The sequence below is a fragment of the Passer montanus genome, unplaced genomic scaffold (assembly GCF_014805655.1).
Source record: "Passer montanus isolate IOZ18808 unplaced genomic scaffold, ASM1480565v1 scaffold63, whole genome shotgun sequence".
NCBI classification, from domain to species: Eukaryota; Metazoa; Chordata; class Aves; order Passeriformes; family Passeridae; genus Passer; species Passer montanus.
Window position 1 is genome coordinate 3,393,564 of NW_024371371.1, and position 25,139 is coordinate 3,418,702.

Genomic DNA, 25,139 nt, shown 5'->3' on the forward strand with positions numbered 1-25,139 from the left:
CCCCTGGTGTGAAGGCAGTGTCCCTGTGTGCTGAACTGCTCTGTGGTACCCAAACACCTTGATTGTGCAGCTTACAGAAGGATCTGGGTCTTTATGACCAAATCAGCTTGCTCGGTTTAAAGAAATCCACAAGCCTCTTACAACACAGCCACGGAGACAAAGAGTTAATGCAGGTCTCACAACCTGAGTCCCTCCTGAGCAGGAGTCCCAGCCCTGAGCTCCAGCTCTGCTCCACTCAGCAGAGAAGCAAACACCAACAGGGGAGCACTGCAGCTTGCAAAGTTTCAGCAATCTTCCAAGACAACACCTCACACTTCGAGAGAAGACTGCAAATCCCTGTACAGAGCAAATCCAAGGGGCATGACTGGAACTCTCTGCCCCTAAGCCAGCCCTGTAAGAGCTCAGGGGCTGCAGCTGACACTGAACAAAGCCAAAAGCACACCAGAGGTGTCTTCTGGCAGATTTAAACACAGAGCCCAGCTCCATGTACTCTTCCAGAAAATTTGCACATGATTTCAGAACAACTCAACATAAAGATTCAATCTTCCATGGGACCACTAAACTCAGAGGTCAGAAAAGCTGGCAGCAATTTTACTCCGGGACAGGAAGGCAGAGCCAACATCACAGCAAGCTCTGGAGTCTGAAACACCAGCTCACATATCATCAGTAAAGCACATATTCTGACTTCTTACTTGGAGTAGAAGCCTCAAGGAACAAAAAGGCAACTAAAAATATATCTGTTTTATTTACCAGTTTTCTAAAAAGCAAAGTCATAAAAATTAGTCACAAGTGGCAAAACCAAAATATATTGCACAGTGTACAGAAAACATTGTTGACATGTTGACAAAGTGTCATCACAAATAAATCATCTTACAACAGTTTGGAAAAATTACAGCTTCAGAATCTTATCTATAAATGGAGGCATGTAGATTTAAAGTTACAGGAAAATATTTTAATACCACCCTGTAAATGCAAACACTTTAAGGATGCAAGATTAAGTCCATAAGTAAGCACATCCACAAAATGCTCTAAATATACTTTTCTCTTCCTTTCACTAAGTTATGGTTACAAGATGGTAATAGAAAAAAATAATAAAAGAAATGAGGACAAATAAAAAAAGAAATGGGGGAAAAAAAGCATGCTAAAGCAAAGAAGTTCAAAGTGGTTGAGAAGTCTTTGAAAATTATTTGTATAATGATGATGCACTCCTTTTATATAAAGCTTTTATTTTTCCCAAACCCTGGTCCATGTTTATGTTTCCATGTAAAAATGAAATATATTTAGTTTGTTGGTATAGCTGCACTGTTCCATTTATGATTAAAACATTTAATACATCGGACGTGAACACCAACACTGGAAAATTTCTCATTCACTTTGTATTTACAAATATTTACGTCTGACCTTGCTGAACTGCTAAAGACAGGCATCAGATCTTGCTGGGTAGTGCTTCATACTACATTTAAAATACTTATTCATTCTTTAAGATTGTGATTCTGCTTGTTTCACAAGCTGACACACTTTGCTACCTGCAGAACCTGTCTCCAGTGCAAATTTTCCAATTGATAATTAGTTACTTGAAACAAATTATTTCTTCTGCTAAGCGAATACCAGTCACTTTTGCATGTTTTTGGTGCTAGATCTAACTTCACATCCTCTCTGTATAAAAAGATAAATATTTGTATAGAATGAAAATAACCTTAAATTTCAGGGAATAGAAATGTTATCCTACTAAAAAAGGAAATGCTTCCCATGAAAAATATTTTAAGACAAACATATTGAAGTTAATTGAATTAACTTTCGTCACTTTTCACACCAAGACTTACAGCTGACACCTGGCAATAAAGCAAAAAACTGCTTTAAAGGACTGAATGAGTCCTTTAACTAACCAACATATTAACAGTTGTTCTCTCACATTCTCTTCCCACATCCAACAGACATAAACAGCACAGGAACATAAAGTACACACATTCCAGTCAATACAATCTCAGAGGCATTAAAATGAAATCTTCCACAGCAAAGGATTCCAGCCACGCTAAATTTGACATCATGTAAATCAAATAGACTGAGTCAACACTATTCTCAAAAGAATTTCTTTTTTATAAGAACTATCTTCAAACAACAAGACACATCTAATTCTCTCTTGCCACATAAAAATTTGATGTTTGTTTAGCCACATTGGAAAAACCGATGGCCAACCTCCTGGCAGAACACGTCAGCAATAAAGGTTAAAGCTACCCCAAGGTCTGTGTAACAGCCACTGGAGCATGGCCAGTCATCCTCTGTGGTCTTAAGTTTTTACAATCTTTAAGCATAAGGATTTCTTGAGTAAAATTTTCTCAGAAATTATGCTTCAAGGTAATAAACAGTTCATAGTTTTGCAGTGTCCATTTACATAAAAGGCTACGAAGTTGTCTGCAGTCCTCTGTACTTACACATCAACATGAACTTTAATACCAGACCATCTTAGAAAATCAGCTCAACATTCCTCTTAGACAAAAGAAGTTCCTACATTCAAAACTAGAGGAGACAAACAAAGATCATGGGATCAACTGGTATGAGAAGGGCAAGTGTGAATTGATTTCCTTGAAGGTTATTTCTTCTACTATGCTGGACCACTTCAAATATTAAGAACAATGCTAAAGAGCCACTAACAGAATTGCTCAACAATTTATAATGCTGAACCACCACCAAAAGGAGATTTGAAGAACCGTATGTATGTGAGGAGATTTTCAGCACTTCTTAACCCACTCTACAAAAACAGTAGGCATCAATGAAAGTTTCTATAGTTTATAAAGAAATACTTGAGGCATGTAAGTGCAAAATGAGTCTTAAAGAAAAGCTATACCATCTTCAACAATGTCCTTACTGGGAAGAGATTGCCACCATTTAAAAAGAGATTCATTCACAAATGACTCTTCTAGAGCAAGAAAAACACATTTGCTTTTTTGAACTGCATTCATCCAGCTGGATAAAAGATGAAAACCTTTGTGGATCCTTCACTGTCGTTTTGAAGCAATTTTCAAAACAACAGGCTCAAAGGCTATGTTTGTTCTTCATTGACTTGATTCAGGGAAACCAAGCTGCTTTCTCCACTATCTTCAATCATTTCATTAAGGTCCATTTCATGGATTTCTTCATCATATGATGTATAAAAATTGCTCTGTATATTGTCCTCACAAAAAATACATTCCTAAAAAGCAAAAAGGAATAGAAGCACTCATAAGTAAAATTTTAAGAAAAGCTTTTTCAAGCAGCAGTCCACCTGCATGCAACCCTTGATTCCAAGAGAACCTTTCCACCAGATGTATTTTACTCCACAACTTTTCCACACACCATGATTTTATAAAGTGCAATAAATCAATGCAAGTGCACAGACCACAAGGTGGGTGCTTGTAGGATCAGGGCTGCAGTGACATTAACACAATTAGGGTTCCACTGCAATTCCTTCACACTGACTTTTGAAACACTCCTGTGCAAACAGAGCCTCTGTGTTTGACAGCTTTTGTGCAAAAAAGGCCACAAACGATAGAAAGCTTAGGGAAAAGAAAATGCCATCAGGTATTTGTGTGTGAATAAGTAAAATACACACACAACAAATAAAATTGCATGGATGCTTTGTTCTGTTGAGGTTTTTCTTTTTTTTTTTTCCTTTCAAGCCATTAAACTACTTAGAGGAATCATAATCCTGAGTGAGAAGTCTGATAGAAAAAAGGATCAGTATATTGCCATTAATTTTGTACTCTGAAAACAATGGGCATCCATTTCTGCGCACGAAGTAGAGATTTTTATGTAGTGAAGTTTCTGCTATGTTGCTAAAGCATTTCAAACAGAGACACAGAAATTCAGAAAGAGGAAGGAAATTTCTTGTACTGCATTCACCAGTACTTTAATTTCCTCCATTGGAAAGAAGATTTATGCTAAATTGAATCAAGCTAGAAACCACTGCATAGAAGTTTGAATTTCTTTTTTTTTCCCTATGCATAATTGACCAAGCTTTCATAGCAACAGGAAAGGAAGAGTCTAACATAGGCAGCTAATAATTTAAGCACTATTATACATGCAAAAGTAATTAACCCACTAAACTTACAGAATTAGCAACAGTTTTTGGCAGTCCACCTTGCTGAATCCATGGATGAACTTCAATAAGCTCTCTTTTTTGTTCTTCTGTAAATTTTGGCTGTAGTTTCTGCATTTGCTTTAATTTCTGCTTATCTTCCTTTAAAACTGTTTCCAAATCCCTAAAATAAAACGTATTTAGAAATTGAGCTTCATCAGTTTCTGGGCTTCATGCCTACGTGAGGTTACACAGTCAAATACTAACATTTTTAAAGACTATTTTTGTTCCAGAACGTTATGCTTAGCAATCTTATATTGGAAGAAAATGAAATGTGACTACTCCAGCTGCTCTCTGCATTTGCAGACATCTCTGCTGGCTCATGTCTTTTCAAATCCCATCAGTGAGAAGTTTTCTTAGAGCAATTCAGGCAGCAGCACCAGGGAAACCAGCAAAGCTCCAGTTTCCCTCTGCTGCTGGTCCAAGCCCCCTTCAGTGGGAGGAGAACCCAAAGCAGACACTTGATGCACAGGAGATAAAGCAGGAGTAGGAAGATGTGTAAGATACGTTTAAGAAGGTCACCAAGAATGAACTAAACTTTAGAAAACCTCTTATTTCAGCAGCCAAAATTCTCTCTCCCTCCAAATGCCCTACCTCCATTCAGGAACCTACAAAAACCCATCCCACAGCAACATTTACAAGCTGTATCCCTCTATAAATGACAACAATAGAAAGCAAGCTCCAAGAAACCCAAAATAATTTCTTTTCCTTACAGGGTACCTAAGAACAGGTTGGATTTACACTTCACTTTGCACTCTGACAATGAGCTTCACTCTTCTTACCAAAATATCCTGCTCTTTGGCAGGCTTTGCTGATTTTATGGGCTACTGCAATTCCAACCTGTGGCTGTCAACACTTCAGACTACAAAAACTGAGAAATGTCAAAGTATTTTTAAAACTGGAAAAAAAGAGCTAAAGTTCTTAAAATGAATTTACTTTCCCTGTCATGCCTGTGCTCCTGTGTTTTGAAAGCTTGTTTACCTTCCCTTTCAAAGCCCTGTCTTTACTGAAACCTCCACTTCTTCCCAGAACACCATTCACTGCTCCCAAGAAATATAAACAAGTAGATTGAAAAAAATAATCCAGACTTGTCACCCCTTCTTTCCCTATATCTGCTCTTTGCTACTGAAGTACTGAGGCTTTTAATTTTATTTTTTTTAAAGTTTATTTTATGAGAAGCCTTATGACTTTTACCTTCTACTTCCTTGTCCTGTGCTACTGAAGTATTGAGGCTTTTAATTTTATTTTTTTAAGTTCATTTTATGAGAAGCCTTATGACTTTTACCTTCTACTTCCTTGTCCTATTTTATGGAGGAGAATGAACACATGGAAGTTAACAACTGAGAAAAAAATCTGCAAGTCCAAGAGCAGCATTCCACTGAATGTGGCATCTCAAGGACAAGAGCCAAGGACTGGAGATCTTCCAGGCCAGACCACGTCTAGGTCTAAGCACATTCATCAGGGATTTCTGGGCAAGTAGTAACAAATCACTAACTACGGAACAGCTTCCAAAAAATACACACAGTTCATTTCAGCTCAGGAAATTGACATAAAAATACAGCTAAACCTAATTAAACAATTTCTCCTTCTTGAGAAGTTCTTGTGTAGTGTACAAAACATATAAAGGAAGCAAGAATTTTTCTTGACGCTGAGCTAAACATTAAAATCAGTTTATTTCTGCAGAGAGATTCCTATCCATCTTTCCTCCTGAACACAGGGTGTGTGAAGGGCTGTGCCACTGGCATTACCGGGAGGGGATCTGGTAAGTCATCATCACTGTGTCATCTGTGTTGGCCATCAGCAGCCAGATGGGATCCTGAAGCACATACTTGATGAAGTGCTCGCTTTCCTCCATTTCTGTCTTCATTTTGCTTTTATGGTGATTCTCTGAGGAATCAATGCTGCCAAAGTATTTGCTGGTGTGACTAGTTTCACTGCTACCTGTAAACAGAGATTTAACATTTCATTATAAATTGTCCAATACATGGATTATCTGAATATTTTTGAGTGCAGAGAAGATTAAAGAGAACTGAATGTATAAATATAACCACTACTCTACTTCTTTTTTTTAAACAGAGGGAACTTCCACCCTTGAGTAACTGCATTAATCTTCTAAAAACTCAAATTCTTAAGTAGAGTCTCCATTAAATTTCAACAGAATAATTAGAAGTTTTAAATTAACATGAAGGAGTATGGTCTTTTTATTATTCCTTTATACCTCCATATCTTAATGCCTGTTTTACACACACTTAGAAAAGGTTCTATTCTGTAAATCAAGCACAATAGAAAAACTTTTGTGTAATGCAGTAAGAAAGAAATCAAGAATAAACTATGCAACAAGGAGTAAAGATGAAGCTTTTCACTTGCTGTTCATGGTGTTTGCAAGACCTCAAACTGTTCTGCAATGCCAGGAGGGTTCTGGCTGCCTGAGTTACCTGTTCTGCTCCCTGACATGCCACAGCCATTGGAGCCAGAGCCCAGGGACTCAGCAGCTGCAGACACACCACTCCCTGAAGAGGCTGAGCCAGTGCCTGAACATGCATCCTCCTGCAGTAAAATGTCAAGCAGGACACTGGACATGGAGAGCTCATCGCTGTTCTGAGCATCCATTGGAGATTCAGCCTAGTGATGAGGAGAAAAAATAGAATTAAAAAACCCAAACACCAAAAATCAAAGCTATTTATATTACTAAATGTAATAGTTTTGTTACTTTAAATTAATAAATTCTCAGAAATTATGCTTCAAGATAATAAACAGTTATAGTTTTGCAGTGTCCATTTAAATAAAAGGTTACAAAGTTGTCAGCACATCTGTATACTTACACATCAACATGTACTTTAACCCAAGACCATCTTACAAAATTAGCTCAACATCTCTCTCAGAAAAAAAAAATTCCTACATTCAAAACTAGATGAGACAAAGAGGATGGCATCAACTGGTATGAGAAGGGCATATGAGACATATTTATTAATACATTTATTACTAAATGTGATAGCTGTATTACTAATCATGTAAATGATTAGTAATAAATCCATTTCACTTCATATTCTAATACATTCAAAGACAGTCACCAATAACATATGCTAAGGAATAATGAATGGACTGACAGGCAGGCAGGGGATCCCTTCAGACCAACTAAATTTCTCTTCAAAAAATTAATAATATAATTTCATAAGAAAGTAAGTGCTCTGTTCACTTTGGCCAGCACCTACTGTCCTGGATGAGTCAGATTTTACCCAAACCACTCACAACACACTAGCAATTTCTCCTAGTGTAATCTGCCTCAAAGGATTTGCAGCAATATCCCTCATTCTTCCACCTCCTCAAGATGAGAAGGAAAAGTGCCATTAAGAGTAGTAACAAAACCTTCCCAGGTGCTTCCCAGGCAAGATCATTTATTTGTATATTTTTAAGGGAAGTAGCATTAATCACACTAATTTTTAACCCAATCAAAACTTGACTGCAAGTCAGTTTGAAGATTAAATATTAGCAATTAAGACTGACAGAACTTAGCAAACATGTAATAATGGAAAGAACTGGCTTTACCCTGAACACATTCCTGAATAATGGAAGGAGGCAGCCAAAAACGATATAGGATGCAGCTCCATCCCACCAGCATTTACAACAATACTCTATGGTGCCTTTTGAAAGCACAAATGACAGTTTACATATTTCCACCATGGAAACCTTTACAGACATATTATTCCATCTCAATTTATTTGTTAGACTGATTTATCAAACTGAAATGAGCCAGGAAATGAAAAAACCCCTGAAGTTACCAAATAGTTCAGTTTTAGCGCCACAAACAAAACAAAAATAAAGTTATGGTCTGCAAGAAATTATGACTTCTTCATTTACTCTGGTTGCTTGTTTGTAAACACAGATGTGATTTTAATTTAAATCAGCTTCTTTCAGAACACTTACAGATCGTTTTTCCCATGCACACAAATTCACTAGCACAAAAGTTTTTGCTAAAAATAAAGTGCCCACATTAATTTAGTTTATTTCAGTGGTTTTCAATGGGCTTATCCATATTCTTATTTTCTTCAATGAAATGGAACAAAACTCTTCAGGGTATATTCCAAGCTTCCTAGTGTAACTTTAGAAGAATGATCAGTAAATTTAATTTTTAAGGGTTGAGTCAATTCTAATGTTTGGACTTCACGTTTTGTTCAGTTTGCTGACGTTTGAATTTACCAGCTACAACTGTGAGCCCAGCTCCAGGCATTACATAACTTCTGCCTATTGTTAACAAGCTGCCCTGGCAGAGAAAGGACTGGACATGCTGCAGCAGAGCCAGGAGAAGGGGGTGACCCAGACTTACAGGTAAGGACTCCTTCCCACTGCCATTGTCTGCCGTGCCCATGTTGCCCATGGCTCCCTCCTCAGCCAGGGCTCCGTGTAAGCCCGTGGCTGCGCCGCTCTCCGCGGTTTTGGTGGTTTCCTCCAGCTGCAGCAGGTTGAGGGGAGAGCTGCACCTGGACTGGAAGAGCGGTGGCGAGGCCTGGTCCTGAGGAGCCGGCGACTGCGGCGTGCAGGAGCGGGACGGGTCGTGGCGGGGCTCGGCCACAGGAGCCCGCTCAGCCTCTGCTGGGGGGCTGTACTGGAATGGCTGTGCTGGGAAAAATGCCTGCTGTGGGAAGGGGCTGGCTGTGGCAAAGGGGGGCTGTGCTGGGAACACTGTCTGTGAGGAGAAGGGGGGATGGCCAGGGAAGTTGGGCTGGCCGGGGTAAAGTGTCTGAGGTAAGTTATTGTTCATCTCCGGGTACACGTAGTTGGGCAGCACAAGAGCCACCACAGGGGTCATGAAGGGCGCAGAGAACTGGGATGGCCCCACAGGGCAAGTGTTTGCAGAGTCTGGCAAGTGATTGAAACCAGAGAGTGAAGTGTCAGGAGCCGGTGGCACCGTCCCTGCTGCAGGGAAAACAGGAAGAGAATAGGCAGGCATGACAGTGGGGAAGGACACCGCTGAGTAGCTGGCTTGGGACGTCTCTGATGGTGACCAGGCTGTGGCATTCAAACCCTGGAGGGGGAACCGGTGGGGGAATTTAGCTCCAGAAGTTGTGCTGTCTGAAGATTCCTGCGGTTTAATGCGCTTCGATTTCCTGTTCTTTCCGCTTTTCTTCCAAGGCTGATCCGTTCCAGAAGTGGCATTTCTTTGTCCACGGCCACCTGCAAAAGGAAAAGTTGTAAGAAAGGTTATAAAAATACAGCGATACAGGACCTGTATAACTATTTAAAGTAAAAAATTAAGATAAAAATCTGAAAAAAATGCTTAGCAGTGTCTGACTTCTGTTCTAAGTCAACAGATCATATCAAGCTTCTGAAAAATGCCATCCAGAGCTCCTAGGCCGAATGAACAAAACAATCTCACTACTACTGCTCGTCTCTGCCATTTCCATCCTGCTGATCACATTATTACCTTAAAGGCAACCAGACAATTATCAGATTGTCTCACCAATTACACAACAGTGGAACGGGGAAAACTGGAAAACAAAGGAGCTGCAAACAAAACAAAACCACAAATCTGAACAAAAAACAGATGGCAAGACAGAAGGAAAAGAAAAGCAAGGGAATACAAGCAGAGATACAGTAAAGCAAACATTCTAAAGCAGTTTTTTTTTGTCCCTTGAGAGTAGATGCATGACAGTAATACTACAGAGAACAGACAAAAATCAAAATATTAGTTACTAAAATGTCCATTTTGACACTAAAAGCAGTATTCCATTTTAATCTTTTAGCAAGCTTTGTCAGAAATTTTTTCTGTGGGTTTTAAAAATAGCATGCAAGTGTTACTGTACACACTGGCCCCACAAAACCACTAAAAATGGAAATGCCCTCCCAACAGGATTTACTTTCTATATAAATACAAGTTTTATGGTGAAAACTATTGCCATACCACGTTCAGCAGGCCGTCCTTTTGGTTTGTCTTGTAAGTAGTAATTACAGTGTGATTGAAAAATATTAAATCTCTTTATTTCTTTGAATTTGTTCAAGAAGCTCTGCTCCTCTTTTTGTGTATGCACTGCAAGCACCTCCTTCGTAAGTCCCAGTTTTTTAAATGGCTCCTTCTCTTGATTTATGTGTGCAGAGCTGGATGGAGGGGCAAGAAGTTGGCCATCTATGATTTCTGCTCCACTTGGACCATCTTCTATCATTTCTACAAGAACAGAAGGCAAAATACTCAAGACGAAGCAAAGAAACCCCTGTACATTCATTTTTAAGGTATTACAGTTCTGTAATAATTTTGCTGCAAGTTTAAGATTACACATTCCATCCCTATTTATTTCATTTCCTAAGACCATCTTGGCTGTAAGAAAATGTAAGTCATGAGCAGACATCAACTGTTCACATGTCTGAAATTTGAACTTGCTAGCACTTGCCATCTTGAAGAAAAAATATTAGCAAAATCCTACCTAATTCAGGTTGTGTTTTTTTGTCTCCAACGTGAACAATGGTGCTACTGTAGCTGCACTGACTGGTGAGAGACACAACACTTTCAGGCTTGCCAGGTAAAGCCAAAGATGTTAAGTGAGCACCAACCACTGGGGGACCACTTGATTTACCAGATGCCTTCAACACAGCAGGATCTGTTAAAAGAAATAAAGTTGCAGCTTACTGAACATAAACAAGAGCAAATTCAAGTTACATGCTGCTAGGGCTGCAAAACATTAAAGGCCAAACTGCTTGACAAGACAAAAAAGTGAACTTCTTACTTTATACATTCCACAAATAGAATGACTGTGGAGCAACAAATGCAATCCTCTAAGCCCATATACAGCCAAACCAAACATTTTCAATACAGGATATTTTCCTCTTTTTCTGGTCTTCACTCTTCTTTCATGGCACAATTTTGGAAGAAATTTTCTAGCCTCTTCCAGCCCAAAAGTAAGTTGTCCCCAGTTCCCACAGTGTTGTACACTGATTTCTTTCATTAGCTGGTTATTGTAAGAGCTTGTTTTGAGCATCCAGCTATTTATAATTTTCTCCCCTGAAAGCTACACACAGTAATCCAGCAGAGGTCAGAGCAGTGCCTCACAAAACAGCTTTACAACATTGCTCCTCTCATAGGAATACTTCCTAACACATACTTAAGATCTAAAGTTTGCCTTTTTCCTGACTGGTGACTTCATCTGTCTCAGTCATCAGTGCAGCAAAGAGCTGGTGACCTACATCATCTCCTGCTAACCAGAACCACAGAGACTCCAAATTACAGCATTTCCATCCCTTCTGTAGGACTCTTTGTTCCTAGTCTACTGATACCTTCTAATTTGATTCTAAAAGCTGCATTAGAACTTCTTTTTGAAGTTCATGAAATAGCCAAGATCATTCCCACAACCAAGTTTTGAGAAACTCCACTGGACACTCTCCCTTCAGCCTCATATAATGACAAGGCAGAATGAGCAAATCTCTCATTTGCATGCAGTTCTTTACCAACCTCACAGTCCTTGCACTAACCAGTTACAAATCGTCATCTAGCTGCCCATCCAGACTAGGGACTATGTCCAATGCTACATCTATGGCCTAAAAAATTTGCTGAATGTTTCTGCCTGCAGCAGACTTTATCAGACAGCTTGCCTCAGTAATCCCCAGCTTTTTGTCTTCATGGATGAACACTAGGTTCTAACATCTTACAGAACAGAACAGTTCAATGCTGCATTTTACCTTCTCTTGTTCCTTTTTTTGAAGCAGAAAAGTAATATGCATATTTTTGTTGCAATTAATTAGCTGCTAGGTTCTTCAACTGATTGTTCTTACAAGTCCTAAATATGAAATAAACTTTGATAATGATTCAAGTCCTGAACTTCAAAATCCTACTGTGTTTTGAACAGTACAAATTAGTTTATTGCATCTACAATCCAGATATGCATATGCACATGATACACATCAACTATTCAGTATTTTAATGGTAAGGAAGATATTAATGATGCAAGTTAAATCACCAACATCAAACATTGATAAAGAAGCTATGAGGTCATGCCTAAGATACACTTGTCATTATTCTGAAAGAAGTAGCATCCACCTGCCTGCCAGCCAAACTCAGCTATGAAAAAGCTGTGATGTAGAGTTACCTCCCAATGGCTGGATAGAATTATCAGCTGCTTTTTGTTCATGAACACCAGAACTCAGTGATGCAACACTTGTTGAAGGCTCACATTTCCTTTTTGCTGTACCAGGCACGTTACAACTCTCCAAGTACCTAAAATACAAAGATTTAGCAATATTAGACATTCTAGTCCTGTGTCCAGAGGTCAAGAGTAATTTACTCACAGGTTGCTCACCTGATGACACTGTCCAAACAGCTGATCTGCTGATAGGAATACACAGGTTGCTCTTTCCAAGCCAGCTCTTCAGTAGTCACATTTTTTGGAGCAACTGTTCCTGCAGTATCCTTTCCCCCTACACCTTTCACCTGACCACCAGCAGTATTCTGTTTTTCTGTGGAAGGAGATACTGCTATTATGCAACTAAGACATTAAATCCTTATAAACTCCCCTAAAAGCAACAGTAGTAAAGGTTTTTCATTTCTACATGTTTAGCAGATCACAAATTAACCACTGTAATGCACCAATAAATAAACAATATGTGCATATGTAATGCACCAAAAAATAAACAATAAACAATAAATAAACATTTTCCTGTCCTTATGGGTGCTTGGAGTTATAAAGTTTAATTAGACTGAATATGGATCCAAAGGGAATAGACACTATGGCTGTAAGAGAATATATATCATTAGGGTTGACACACACTCAGGATGAGGACAACTCTAGTGTCCACTTAAATTATTTCAAGACAACAGCTTTAGGCCATGCCTTAATTGTGTTACACCACTATTGATCCAATACAGCCAAATACAATATTTTCCTGGGCACAGCAGAGAGACACAGGACAATAAAATCTGAATTGATAAAATCCTGCCTTTATGCACTGAATAGAGCTCAACTAGAAAAAAGTCCTGCTGTCATATTATCCAAAGCACCAGCACAGGAGACTGAGAACTGCTCAGGTCTTACCTGCCAAAGACTCTTTCTTGGAGTCCAGTTTTGCTTTACTGTCAGTGAAAATATACTGTCCTTTATTCTTGACCTTACGGGCATATTGACAAACCTCCTGAAAGCAGTTTGGGAAGAACAGTTATTTCTTTTGACGTAAAACATTATGCATAGTGATTCCTCAGCAGACTAAATCTAACCTCAGTTAATCTCTATCTTGCAATTAGTTTGATCACAACAGAAATATGTATATATACAATTTTACTGTGCAGCTGCAGAAATTTGGAATTGGAAAGAGGAGAAATTTAAAGTATGTTTCCTGTAAACAATTACTCTGTATTTTTTTAAATCTGTTTGAATAACTTGGATAGGAAAATACAAAATATCCATTACAAAGATGACTTCAGAAAAAAACCAGATCTATCACTTGGTAAAAAAAAATAGAAGTCTAACCAAGCAGTGACAGGAGGTTACAGAACTGGACTGTAACAGCCTTCACTGTCTGTGGAAATAGTGAAGGAATGCCAGGCATCTATTTTCCTGTTAAATAAGAAATCCTGAGACTTCAGCTATTTACTCCACCAGTGTTTAAGAACTGAAAGCCAGGGAAGTGACCACCTTGGCAAGAGCAGGAGTCTGCAAAGTCTGATCACAGAAGCACAAATCAGATTTGGGAGAATTAGCCTATGAGCAATGTAACTTATCAAGGAAATCTTTTGGCTTTCAGAATTAAACACAAGGTAAAGTTCTAAGCACAAACTAGAAAATTGCTTTATTCCATTCAATTTATTTCATTCTATATAAATGCTGTATTTTTCCAACATTAAAAGTGATCATGGTCAAGCTATCCCTTGGTTGTGCAGGTATTACTGCATTTAATCTTCTTACGTTCATTTGGGAAAACAATAATTACAGATTTTCCCCTCCAAAAGAAACTGCTTTCACATATCTGGCTGGTTTTCCAAGAAACACAGCACGTAACACATAACAGACATTAGATTAAGTGAACACACTGTACAGGTTTAAAGTCTCTATAACACTGGCTTTCATGTCTATCACTGTGCTTCAGTACCCTGAGGCTTCATCTACACCAGAAATGCTTATTCCCTCAGACAAAAAGGTTTTTCTATATTAAACAACAAAAAAAAAAGATGGCATATTCTTTATGCTTTCTCCTATTTCTAATTTGAAAACGTTACTGTAAAAGTTAAAAATCCCCACTTAGTTTGTTTTGTGCCACATACTTGAATGAGAAAAATTAAAAACCTACTGGTTTATCCTTATGAGTGTCTTCATTATTATTTCCTGTGCTGTCACTGGAGGATGCCACGCTCATCAGGTGCTCATGTGAACCATTGCTACCTAGACTTCCATAGCCACTGGATCCACTGTTGTGTACAGGCTGTGAAAACAACATAAATAAAAAAATAAAATATGTATGTATGTATGTATTGTATGTATGTATACACACACCCCCCTCAGGACATCAGTAATTCCATGTCAGGAAAAGTGATTTTATTTTACACTGGGCTTTTTGTTGCTTTGGGTTTTTTTTGGTTTTTTTTTCCTAGGGTTTTTTTTTTTTTTGGTCTGTTTGGTTGGGGTTTTTTGTTTGTTTTTGTTTTGGGGTGGGTTTTTTTGTTCTGTTTTGTTGTGTTTTTTGGGTCTTATTTTGTTTGTTTGTCTGGAGGACTCCACAACTACACAAAATTCTTAAGATATCAACTGGACCTTTAACATACTTCAGTAAGTCCTGTCTGGTAATCATGAATGCAAGGAGTTCCTAGGATTGTAGGCAAGAACTCCAGTACAGCAGAAGCAGACAAAGACAAAGTGACACCAAACAAAGCCTCTCCCAGCAGGAGGAGCAGGGAAGGAGCAAAGGCCCTGCTGTACCTGCAGCAGCAGCCGGTAGATCTGCTCCGTGATCTCCTGGACACTGGGGTGCAGGATCCTGTCCTCGGTGTAGTTGGGAGCAGCAAAGACATCTTCATTTAAGGGACCCCTGCACAAACCAAACATATACCAGCTCACTGCAAATGCAAGTGTTTCAACCACAGAGACCACATTTCAGTTTACCATCCATACATCCTACTCAGAATCTAATGCTTATTCTGTCCCCTCATCTTAAGGATCTCTATGTAAACCCAAGGGAAAGGAAAATAAAAATGTTCTGACTTACGTCCTAACTTTGTGTCTCCCAATAATAAATGAAACTTTTCGACTCCAGGGGTTGATGAAACTGGACCAGCTGGTGTCCATGGTGATATAATCTCCATTCCTAGTGCAAAACCTGATTGGTGAATAGTCAAAAGGCTGCCCTCCATACTGAAGAACTGCAATGAAGGATTCAAACAGAAATTTCAGATTAATGCTTGCACAATTCCATATAACAATTCAGGATTTTACAATGAACTGTATATTCATGAAGGAAAGGGACATTCAATGTACTTCCTCTTTATGGAGGAAGATGCCACTTGAGGGAACAGATACTGGGGACACTGATACATTGAGAAATACTGAGCTATCAGAATAAACAGATCTTCATAATTTACTGGGCTATGGTCAAGAAAATCACCTTTAGAATACAACAAACTAAAGAAGGCTGAAGAAGTGACTTTACAAACTTTGCCACAATTACTATTATTTTCTTCTCTATAAAATAAGAAAGATTATGATGTAAGATATGACAACTTCTATCACACCATTCTCATACTTTAATACTTTTTCATTAATTTCGTAGATTTCATACTTTTATGTATGAAATATTCATTTGTAGTCAATTTCTTTAGAATAGATATGTATGCTTCTTAGAAACTACAAAACGGAGTGATTTCTCATTTTCATGGATTTGCATTAAGAATCAAGTTGTACAGTAAAAGATTCAGTATTTACTTGTGGAAAAAAATCAAAGTCACAATTAAATTTCTCCTATAGCTTGATCAGGTCATTGTAGTCCTTATAAAGAAGTTCAAGAAAAAAATTTGTATTTCTGCACAGTAAGAAGTTACATACTTTTTTTGTGAATTGCTAGCATTAAGGGTCTGTCATTTGGGTGAAGATGCACCAAGACTGGTGTTCCTATTAAATCCTGAGGTAGGTATCCCAACAGAGGGACTGCTCTGGAGAAAGAAAGACAAAGAAAACATAATAATAAAATCAAATAGAATAAATGTACATTTCATGTTTGAATGCTTTCATTTTAAGCTTGCTTTGCTGCTTTTCCTGTGAAGAGAATGAATAATTTTAAGTTTACATTTGGTGAAAAAGCAGTGCCAGTGCCCAGTTAACAACAGTCATACACCTGGGGCAAGGGGGGCTTTGATTGTTTGTGGGGTGGTGGTTAGACCAAATCAAGGAGTCTGCCACAGCAGCTCTCCCTTGTCTTTCTTGCCCAACTTTAGAGGATAAATACTTACACCAATTTTAAAAGACCATTAATGAAGTTTAATCTTGTAAAACTCTCATGAAGGTAAATAGTACCCCAATCCCTTGGCTGGGAGCCATGGCTAAGGATCACAGGATTACCACAGCTGAACTACCACCAGGGGAGCTGACTAGCACTCAAGACAACTTTCTCACAGGCAGGTGAAGAGTTCAGCTCAGAGGAGCTGCAAGGGAGCAAGCTTATTAACTAGTGAATTAAAAGCAATGGTACTGAATTCCTGCACGTTATCCACAACCACTTCTAGTGATGTGAAAAACTAATTTATGTGACAAAATAATTTTTATTGATCACTTCAAGCATTTGCATTAAGGATAAAGAGCAAAAGTTCACAAATACCACTCTGCACCTTACCCTGAAGGTTACCAACTGAAAACGTGCTTTGGAAAAAAGAAGTACTAAGTCAACACTACTCAGTGATGTTTAAGTTTCCAGATGCCAGCAAGTCCTCCTCTTGTAAGCTCAAAATGCTTTCATCTTCCCCCAGCCCCACTCACTGCCAAAGGGCCAGGGGCAGGGAGATATGAGAGTATCTGAACAGCTTTAATGAACAGTTCAGCCCCAGTGCCCCAGACAGGGGATCTGGGTCAGGTAGGAACTCAAAAGCATCCAGCAGCAAATGCCTTCAACACTGCACTTCCAACAACCCGCTGGAATTACATCAGTCCCCAAAACATCAAACATACCCTTTTCAGCAAACAGGCTGAGAGGGGAAAGTGGATAGCAACTAATTCTTTATTATCAAAGCAATTAGTTTAATAATCAGTCTTAAAAGCTTGTAGATGAACTAAAGCAACAGAGCAGAAACTAGCATGGAACTCATACCAAACCAGATCACTCTGACACATTGACATTTAGAAGTGCTGCCAAGTTCAAAGCACATGAGAAAAGTTGTGCTGCTAGAGGACTTTAAAATCTCAGACAACTCCAAACAACTTCAGCCAGGGCTTCAGCAAATAACACCATAAGAAGGTTCTGCTCAGCACTGCTCCTGTTTGCCACCTGCTTTATGAAGGTCAGGGATCTAGAATGTGAGACTGAGCTTGCCTGCTCTGACAAAAAGGAAACTAAAAGATGATCCAGGAACTTCCCACACTGCTGGAAAGAGGAGTTACAAAAATGGAGTTAAATTTTCTTGATGGTGCCAGACAATAAAACTACGGGCAATGGTCCCAGACTGGAGTCTGGACAGGCGATGCTGGATATTAGGAAAAGGTTTTTAATAGAGCAGTGCAACACAGGAGGTTTCCCATACAGACTGTGTCATCTCTTGTCTCTGAAGGTTTTCAGGCATTATTGAGACAAGGCCACAGCTGACCTCAGCCAGGACTGGGCAAGGTTTCATTCCAAGCAAAAGGATGGAACCAAGACCTCCAGCAGCCCCTTCCAACCAGCCCTTCAGTGCTCATATAATGCTGTATTAGAGAATGGTATCTTGGCATCATTATGCTCCCTCATAATGAATACCTCATAAAAATTCAGAGGTTAAGTTAATAAATTGATTTTATGAATGCAAATACACGTGTGGCATAAGAATGGCTGATGAGGAGATGCTGCCAAGTTTCATTTGTGTTTTATAGAATGACATTTAAAGTGCCAAAAAACATGAATAAGAACTCTCTTTATATTATTATTGTAAGTTACACACAAAACTGCTTTAAATTAATTTACAAAGATCATTCCACTGTGAACTACTTACACCCATTAAACACATGAAGTATCAAATATATTAAGACAAATATATACAGGAATGATCCAATTAATTTCAAGAAAATATTTATTTTTACTTAACATACTCTGTGCAGAGCTCGACCTGCAGAGTTCAGACAAATATGCATTTTTCCAACCCATGAACACGTACTGATTACAGAAATTAACTTTATGCAAGTCAAGCAACGGTTTTGGGGTTATGTTATGAACAACACTCAGTCAACAGCAGGCGCTCAGTTGCACATTTTTAAATACTAAGACTCTGCTTTCTTTAAGAATCTCTTGCTTTGTGTAATTCCACCAAACCCTGGAGAGCTTTAGAGTAACAAACTGCATACGCATGTCCTGGTAAACATTTATCAGGCTGCCAATGCTCTCAGGAGTTAAATAATTAAAAGCAAAATCAACTATACAGTCACAAGAACAGAAATAAATGACACAAAGTCCTAATTTCAGACCAAGATGCAATCAACCCTCACTGAAAGTGTTAGAAAATGGTATTTGAGAGCAAGTGGTAACATCAAACTAACAGGAAAGAAGCTTCCATAGGATTCAAAAGGCAGGGTTTCACAAGGCAGGATTTACTGGACTTGCTCCACTCAAGCCCAAGAATAAGGGCAAGGCTCTCCACTCAGCAATTTTGCCATTTCTGTTAAAGGACTACTGGAGATCACTGAACTGTGAATGCACAGGAAAAGAAGCTTTGCACTGTGCCCTCAGCCTCTTTGTAAAGATAAACCCACTCTGCAACTGGCTTGAAGCATGTGTGGAAATGAAAAGAGGGAAAAATCCATGAAGACGACAGAACTACAGTGGATTAAGTACTTTTATGAACTTGAGCTGTTTAGAGGGACTGTATAAACCACAGCATGGAAAAACAGTTTGTCAGCATTACACCATCTATCCTACAGGAACTCAGCCACAACACCTGCCTCTCTACAGGTAAAACTGTCTCAGAAGTCAAGCAGTGTTCTTTTTACCTTGGCTCCATCTTAGTCAAACATCACAATAATCTCCTTTCCCCAATCCCTCTCTCTTCAGCTGCATTTAAGGATTTTGCCAAGAATGAAGTATTTTTTCAGAAACTAGATTTCCACCCAAAAAATTCCACAGAAACTCGAAATTGTCCATTATACTCCTACTCTGTCTGAAGACATTCCCCCCATCTCAACCCCCAAAGAAAATTTTAGCATTCTTGGAATGCTTAAAAACAAATGGGAGAATCTCAGCAGTCAGATGTTACCACTTTAGCTAACTTAGTTTTTGCTAAGGAGAAAAAAAAATCAAAACGAAATGCCATATACAGCTCAAATATCAGAAGCCATCAGAAAGAAAACATCAAGGAAAATGGAAAAGGAAGGGGAAAGGCAGTGTTTTCAACTCAGGAATAGGTGAATTCTCTTTTCAAGTCAAATTCTCAGGGTTCAGGATTGTGTTTAATGTCTTTATCCATGGGGATGGAGAGCATCCTCTATCAGTTTGCAGACAACAGCAAACTGGGTGAGAGAATTGATTCTCCCAGGGAATAAGTGACAGGACAAGAGGAACTGGCCTCAGGGCAGGTTTAGACTGGCTATTAGGAAACATTTCCTCATGGAAAGGGTTGTCAAGGAACAGGCTGCCCATGGAAGGAGTGCAGTCACCATCCCCAGAGGTATTTAAAAATATGCAGATGAGGCATTTAGGGACAGGGCTTAGTGCTGGACTTGATGATCTTAGAGATCTTTTGCAACCTAAATGATTCTATGAAAGCCTGGTTTCGACCTCAGTTCCCAAGTCTTTGTATATACATTAAGATCACAGGTGGCAATTTTGTTTCTAATTTACTCTTACCAGCTTTCATGACTGTCAAAGCAATGAGAAGTCTGCAGCCAGTGTAATCTGAATTGGTTTTATATACCTTTTGTTTTATAAGATCTAATGCTGCATTCAAAAGCTGTACTTCTAGCTGTACCTAGGCCAGCAGAGAGCAACAGCAGCATATTTGCTGAATCAAATTAAAAAAACCAAAAAACCCACACCCAAATGTCTCATACAGGTAATAATTGGCAGCACAGGAATTCTTTTGAACATGGGTTCATTGACTGAAATTATGCCCAGAATTTCCCAAGAGGGAAGGAAAGTGGAAGAACAAGTTGTTAGCAGGCACTTAAATACCAGTGTAATGTGTTCTCATGCATAGTGAAAAGGGGGGATGTGCTTTTCTTAGGTTAAACACCCTTCAGTAGTTGCATAATTTTTAACCCCCATATAGACACCTTAAATTGTGCAAAGATATTGGATAGGTTGCTCATCAGTAAATTTAAAAATAATTTTTAAGTTACCTTTCATCTACATCCTGAAACAAACAGGTCGGTGTGTGCGTAGTTGTAAAAATCCTTTTGTCAGGAGGAATTCTGGGTGCTGAGAGAAAAATAAAAGCATATTAGCAACTGGGGGTTTTGCATACATAATACTTCAAGCTGCTACTCCAAAATTCTGGCCAAGAGCATACAGGAAAGCAGCAAGGACAGAGAACAGAAACAATTCTCTTTCACTTTAATGAAGCTCGAACACATCTTACTTTCAGGAAAGCAAGAAAGTCTTTGTGCACTCAAGAATTACCTTCATAACCAGAATGGACTTTTTCTGCAAGCAGCACACAGCAAAGCTGGTCTTCTGCTATTTCTGGATCTTGCACTTTGATAAGGTAGGGAGTCATCCGGAATGGGTGATAGCAAATCTCATTTTCACGCTCTTTTCCCGCACTAATAATTAAAGAGAGTTAATTGTTTCAGCAGATTCATCTTACACTGAATACAATTTTAATTTATCCATTGTATTTCCCTCATGATACAAGAACTGCATGTTAGCTACTAAAATAGCACCCAAGATCTCAGCTTGATTTTTTTTTTTTTTGGTGGAAGAGAATCTAATTCTGATGGTATCCTTTGCATACCAACTTCCATAAAGATTGTGCTGTTCTCTCTACTGCCTGAAACAACAGCCACAACAGCATTACATGGAAGTCTGATAGAAAACCCAGCTCAAATAATAAATTAAGTTACTTTGTTGTCCTTCAGAGGGATTAATTTACAGGGCTTTTTTATGAAGACTGCTATATCCCCTCAGTTAACACAAAGGTCATCTTTTAATCAATATTTATTCCAGTTTAGAAGCAGTGAAGACTCAATATCTAATAACAGGTGTTTGCTTAACCAGAATGCAAACACGGTAATGAAAACAACAACCATTTACACAGTGACCAAAGAAGAATCAGTTGTAATAAGTTTATAACAGCAGAGCTAAATAAAAGTAAAGCTTTGGAAACCAGTGTTAGTTGGACAAATAGTCTCTAGTAACACCAGCAGTACTTCTACAGTATATTCAATGCAACACTCTGGAGTTCTGCATTACCTCCAATTCATTTCAAGTTTATTCATACCTCGATAATAAGTATTTATTTACTCCAGAAGTAAATACTTGGATCCACTGTTTTTGCTTCAGAAATGCTGCCAGAGAGGCAGTAAGCATCAAGAAATCAAATTGCACAAGAAAGAACATTAACTAACTTGCCAGCTTTTCCTCAATAATAAAAAAAAATGCCTAAAACTAAAGAGAAGTGATTGGGGGGCAGAAAAAGAAGCAAGAAAAGCAAACTAAGGAATTGTGTCCTCTATTAACTGCAGAAGAGACAAGTCAAGTAACCCTTGAGTATCTTCCTAGGGATACCAGAGATAAATTTGAATCACTGTTTTTTTTAGAATGAAGGAGACTGAAGCAGGTGCTGAACAGTTCTATTTACATGACCCAAAGGCTTTCCACAGCAGAAGGAGGTGCTGTACCACCTTCCTTTATAGCACAAAGGTCAATACTCACAGGGATTAACTTCCAAGATGGAACTTCCCGAAATCAGTTCTGTTTTCTCTGTAGCTGCTACAGTTAATCAACTCAAGGATGTGCATATGTTTTACTTTACCATCACATTATGAAAAAGCATGAAATGTTCAAACCATATGGTTCTTACAGAAGTCAAATACTTATGTAATGCTTAGTTTCATAACACAACACTAAGCTTTACAATATTGTCTTACCTGATGCGACAGAAAAAAGATTTCTCTTCCATGCAATCCTGGGTGGAAGACTCTAGAAATATTAAGAATATTTCATAACAAATTACAAATTACTAGAAGATAATAATATTTAGTATAAGAATTTTTCCTTAGATTTTTTTTTTTTAAGATTAAGTTTTCTCTGAAGTCTCCATATGTATTGGTGAAACAATAATTGGTTAAACATAAGCAACTAAATCTGAACATCACTCAGATTCTGAGGCTGGCATGTGAATCACAGCTCCTGGTTTATCAAGTCTTTTTCTTAAACATATCTAAACAGCTCTCCAGTTTGAGCTGTTTACTCTTATCAACTCTTTCACAGTACTTTATACCAATGACCAAAAATGTTTGATTGCCTAGGACCCCAAATCTGACCACCAAATGCACTTCCTAGCACCCCTCCTCTCTTTTTCCTGAAGACCTCTTCTCATGTTTTAAGCTTATTTCTCTCCTTTTCCAGAGCAGCCACACACTGATTCCCAAGGGAAGCTCTGGCATTTCAAAGGCCTCCAGTGCACAATATTTTGGAAATTATATTGTTTGGCAGCTGATACATGAGACAGTGTGCACACTTCTACTCACTGCATTTTTTTTAAATTTGAAGCTGTACACAAACATAATACAGCTACAGAAGATGTTCCAAAAAAGCAAAACCGAAAAGCTCCTGCCTAACTGAGTAATTAGGATTATATATCATTTACCACTGACCCTATTTTGAGCCAGAGGTTGCATTGGAGACCTCACAAGGTCCCTTTTGACATGCTTTATGCATGCATTGCTTAGCACATGTTTATAAACATTGCTGATTGTTTTTTCAGATTAAATATGGCTCACACCCTGGCTTTACTTCACAGATTTAGAATGCAATGGATTGGAATTTCAAACATTTAGAGCAGATCTTGAATTTCAAGTGTTTAGTTGAAACAGCTGGCAGATATTTCTCAATTACTAACAGCTTCAGGTACATGAGTAAAACAATCCTACGACAAACAAGTATCAAGTGCCCTGAGACATCTGATCCTTCACCGTTAATTATGTCTAATGTAATTTTTCTAAGGCTAGAAGAAGAGAGCTGTGATTACACTTGGTGAGTGCACAGTGATGACAGCTTAAATACCTTTTTCTACACCATAATCCAGGTGTCCAGTATTCAAATCATAACCATTTTAAAAGGAAGGAGACAGAGTATTGTCCCCTTTACACTTGAGGAAGAGAAAAAGTGAAGAAAAATTGTTTTCATTTGATTGCTAGTACAAGTGGAAAGTAAATTCACTATTCAGCATGAATTCCTACTTTGTTTTCATTCATCATCTGGCTGAAAAGAGAATGAGAATTGATAAATAATGACATTGAGAGGACTTTTAACCAAGAGACAAGTCTTGCTGATTTAGAGAACAGATCTGTACACCCCGTGTTGTTCAGAGGTGTTCTAATAATGCCCCTGTGCTACGCCCTCAGGAAGTGATGGGGAAGGACAGAAGGACATTCAAAATCAGTTCAAGTATTTGGATTTACGTGAGTGCAAGAAGGTCAGAGAAGTATTTGCTGTTGAGCCCACTCACCAGCTCTATTGCAAATATTCCATGATGGTAATCTGTATGGGGTGGTAGAAGTATAGAACACGCTGACATCCTGAGGTGCCAAGAACTCCACAAACTTGGCATTTTTAAAATAGCCCCTCTTGCAGCGGAGAATAGAAGTAGCTTGATCAGAGATGTATAAAATTTTCCCAGTTATCAAAGAAACAGCTACAGCAAACATATCCTAAAAACAAAAAATCTCAAATTATTTAGACCGTTTGAAACATTGTTCAGTGCAGCATATATTTCTGAGAAAAACATTTAAGATATAAAGACATCAGTAAATTCAAAATGAGAATTAAGGACATTTTATTTTATTACAGATATTGCTCAACACAATGAATCTGCTCATCAAGTAGACACAGACAGAATATTTTTCAATTATGCAGTAAGAATAATACACTACTGTTTACTGGGTTACAAGCTCTAAATATCATGGTCTACAGTTCTGTGATGCAGAATGAATTTACAAATTAAGAATTAATGATCTTCCAGCTATATAACTTCACATTTTCCCTGTGCTTGTCACAGACATGATTTACATGTACGAAATTCAGGCGTTTTTGAAAGGCTGTTTGTGTTAGCTGGTCCATCCACAAAAAGTGAAAAAAGGGCTCTAAACCACTTGGTAAAAAATAATGAGTACACAGGTGGGAAGAAGTCCCACACACTTGTATTGTTTCTCTTCCTGCCACAGAGGAGCTCCCTGCGTCACAACCTCTAATGCTGCATTCACAAACACTGCACAGGAACTGAAGAGCTGCCAGCAGAACACTGCTTTCACAAACAGATATTCACATTAATTGAACAATGTTTATGATATTTGGCTGAATTTCTCAGTTGTACTCTACACTTCCCGTTTATTTCAACTTGTGGGCAGCCTTTACTATTCACAGATTCAACAAAACCCACCTACTTCAAGCTATGGAACATCCCCCACCATGCTCTTGTTTTAGAGAGTTCAGACTTCATACATTCAAACAGAGGTTGCAGCTCAAAAAAATAGTAGAAGGTAGTCTAATACATTTAGACGCCATTATTTTTTGAAAACTCTATAACTTATTCCTAAACACTAGTAATATGGAAATAAATATAATTTTAAAAACCAGGTTATCATTTCAGTGCTAGAACTCTGGTGATGGTCCTAGCTGTTCTTGTCTCTATGAGAATACAGCATCACTGGACCCCACAGAAAGCCTGTAC

General features: G+C 38.4%; 1 protein-coding gene across 6 annotated transcripts in view; it reads right to left on the reverse strand.

Annotated features, from left to right (window-relative positions):
* Positions 1-726: 726 nt before the first annotated feature.
* PER2 (period circadian regulator 2) overlaps positions 727-25,139 on the reverse strand; it is a 45,296-nt gene continuing 20,883 nt past the window's right edge. For all 6 annotated transcript variants that reach the window (XM_039727938.1, XM_039727939.1, XM_039727937.1 and 3 more), the window contains 18 exons: positions 23,919-24,120; positions 22,336-22,387; positions 20,867-21,009; positions 20,587-20,665; positions 16,123-16,229; positions 15,290-15,443; positions 15,004-15,112; positions 14,378-14,509; positions 13,129-13,225; positions 12,397-12,553; positions 12,187-12,314; positions 10,531-10,704; positions 10,014-10,274; positions 8,439-9,286; positions 6,550-6,736; positions 5,863-6,055; positions 4,088-4,238; positions 727-3,190 (listed from right to left, as the gene is read on the reverse strand). In XM_039727938.1, coding sequence (XP_039583872.1) covers positions 3,041-3,190; positions 4,088-4,238; positions 5,863-6,055; positions 6,550-6,736; positions 8,439-9,286; positions 10,014-10,274; positions 10,531-10,704; positions 12,187-12,314; positions 12,397-12,553; positions 13,129-13,225; positions 14,378-14,509; positions 15,004-15,112; positions 15,290-15,443; positions 16,123-16,229; positions 20,587-20,665; positions 20,867-21,009; positions 22,336-22,387; positions 23,919-24,120 — 3,324 coding nt within the window. In that variant the 3' untranslated portion in view covers positions 727-3,040. The remainder of the gene's footprint in view (positions 3,191-4,087; positions 4,239-5,862; positions 6,056-6,549; positions 6,737-8,438; positions 9,287-10,013; positions 10,275-10,530; positions 10,705-12,186; positions 12,315-12,396; positions 12,554-13,128; positions 13,226-14,377; positions 14,510-15,003; positions 15,113-15,289; positions 15,444-16,122; positions 16,230-20,586; positions 20,666-20,866; positions 21,010-22,335; positions 22,388-23,918; positions 24,121-25,139) is intronic.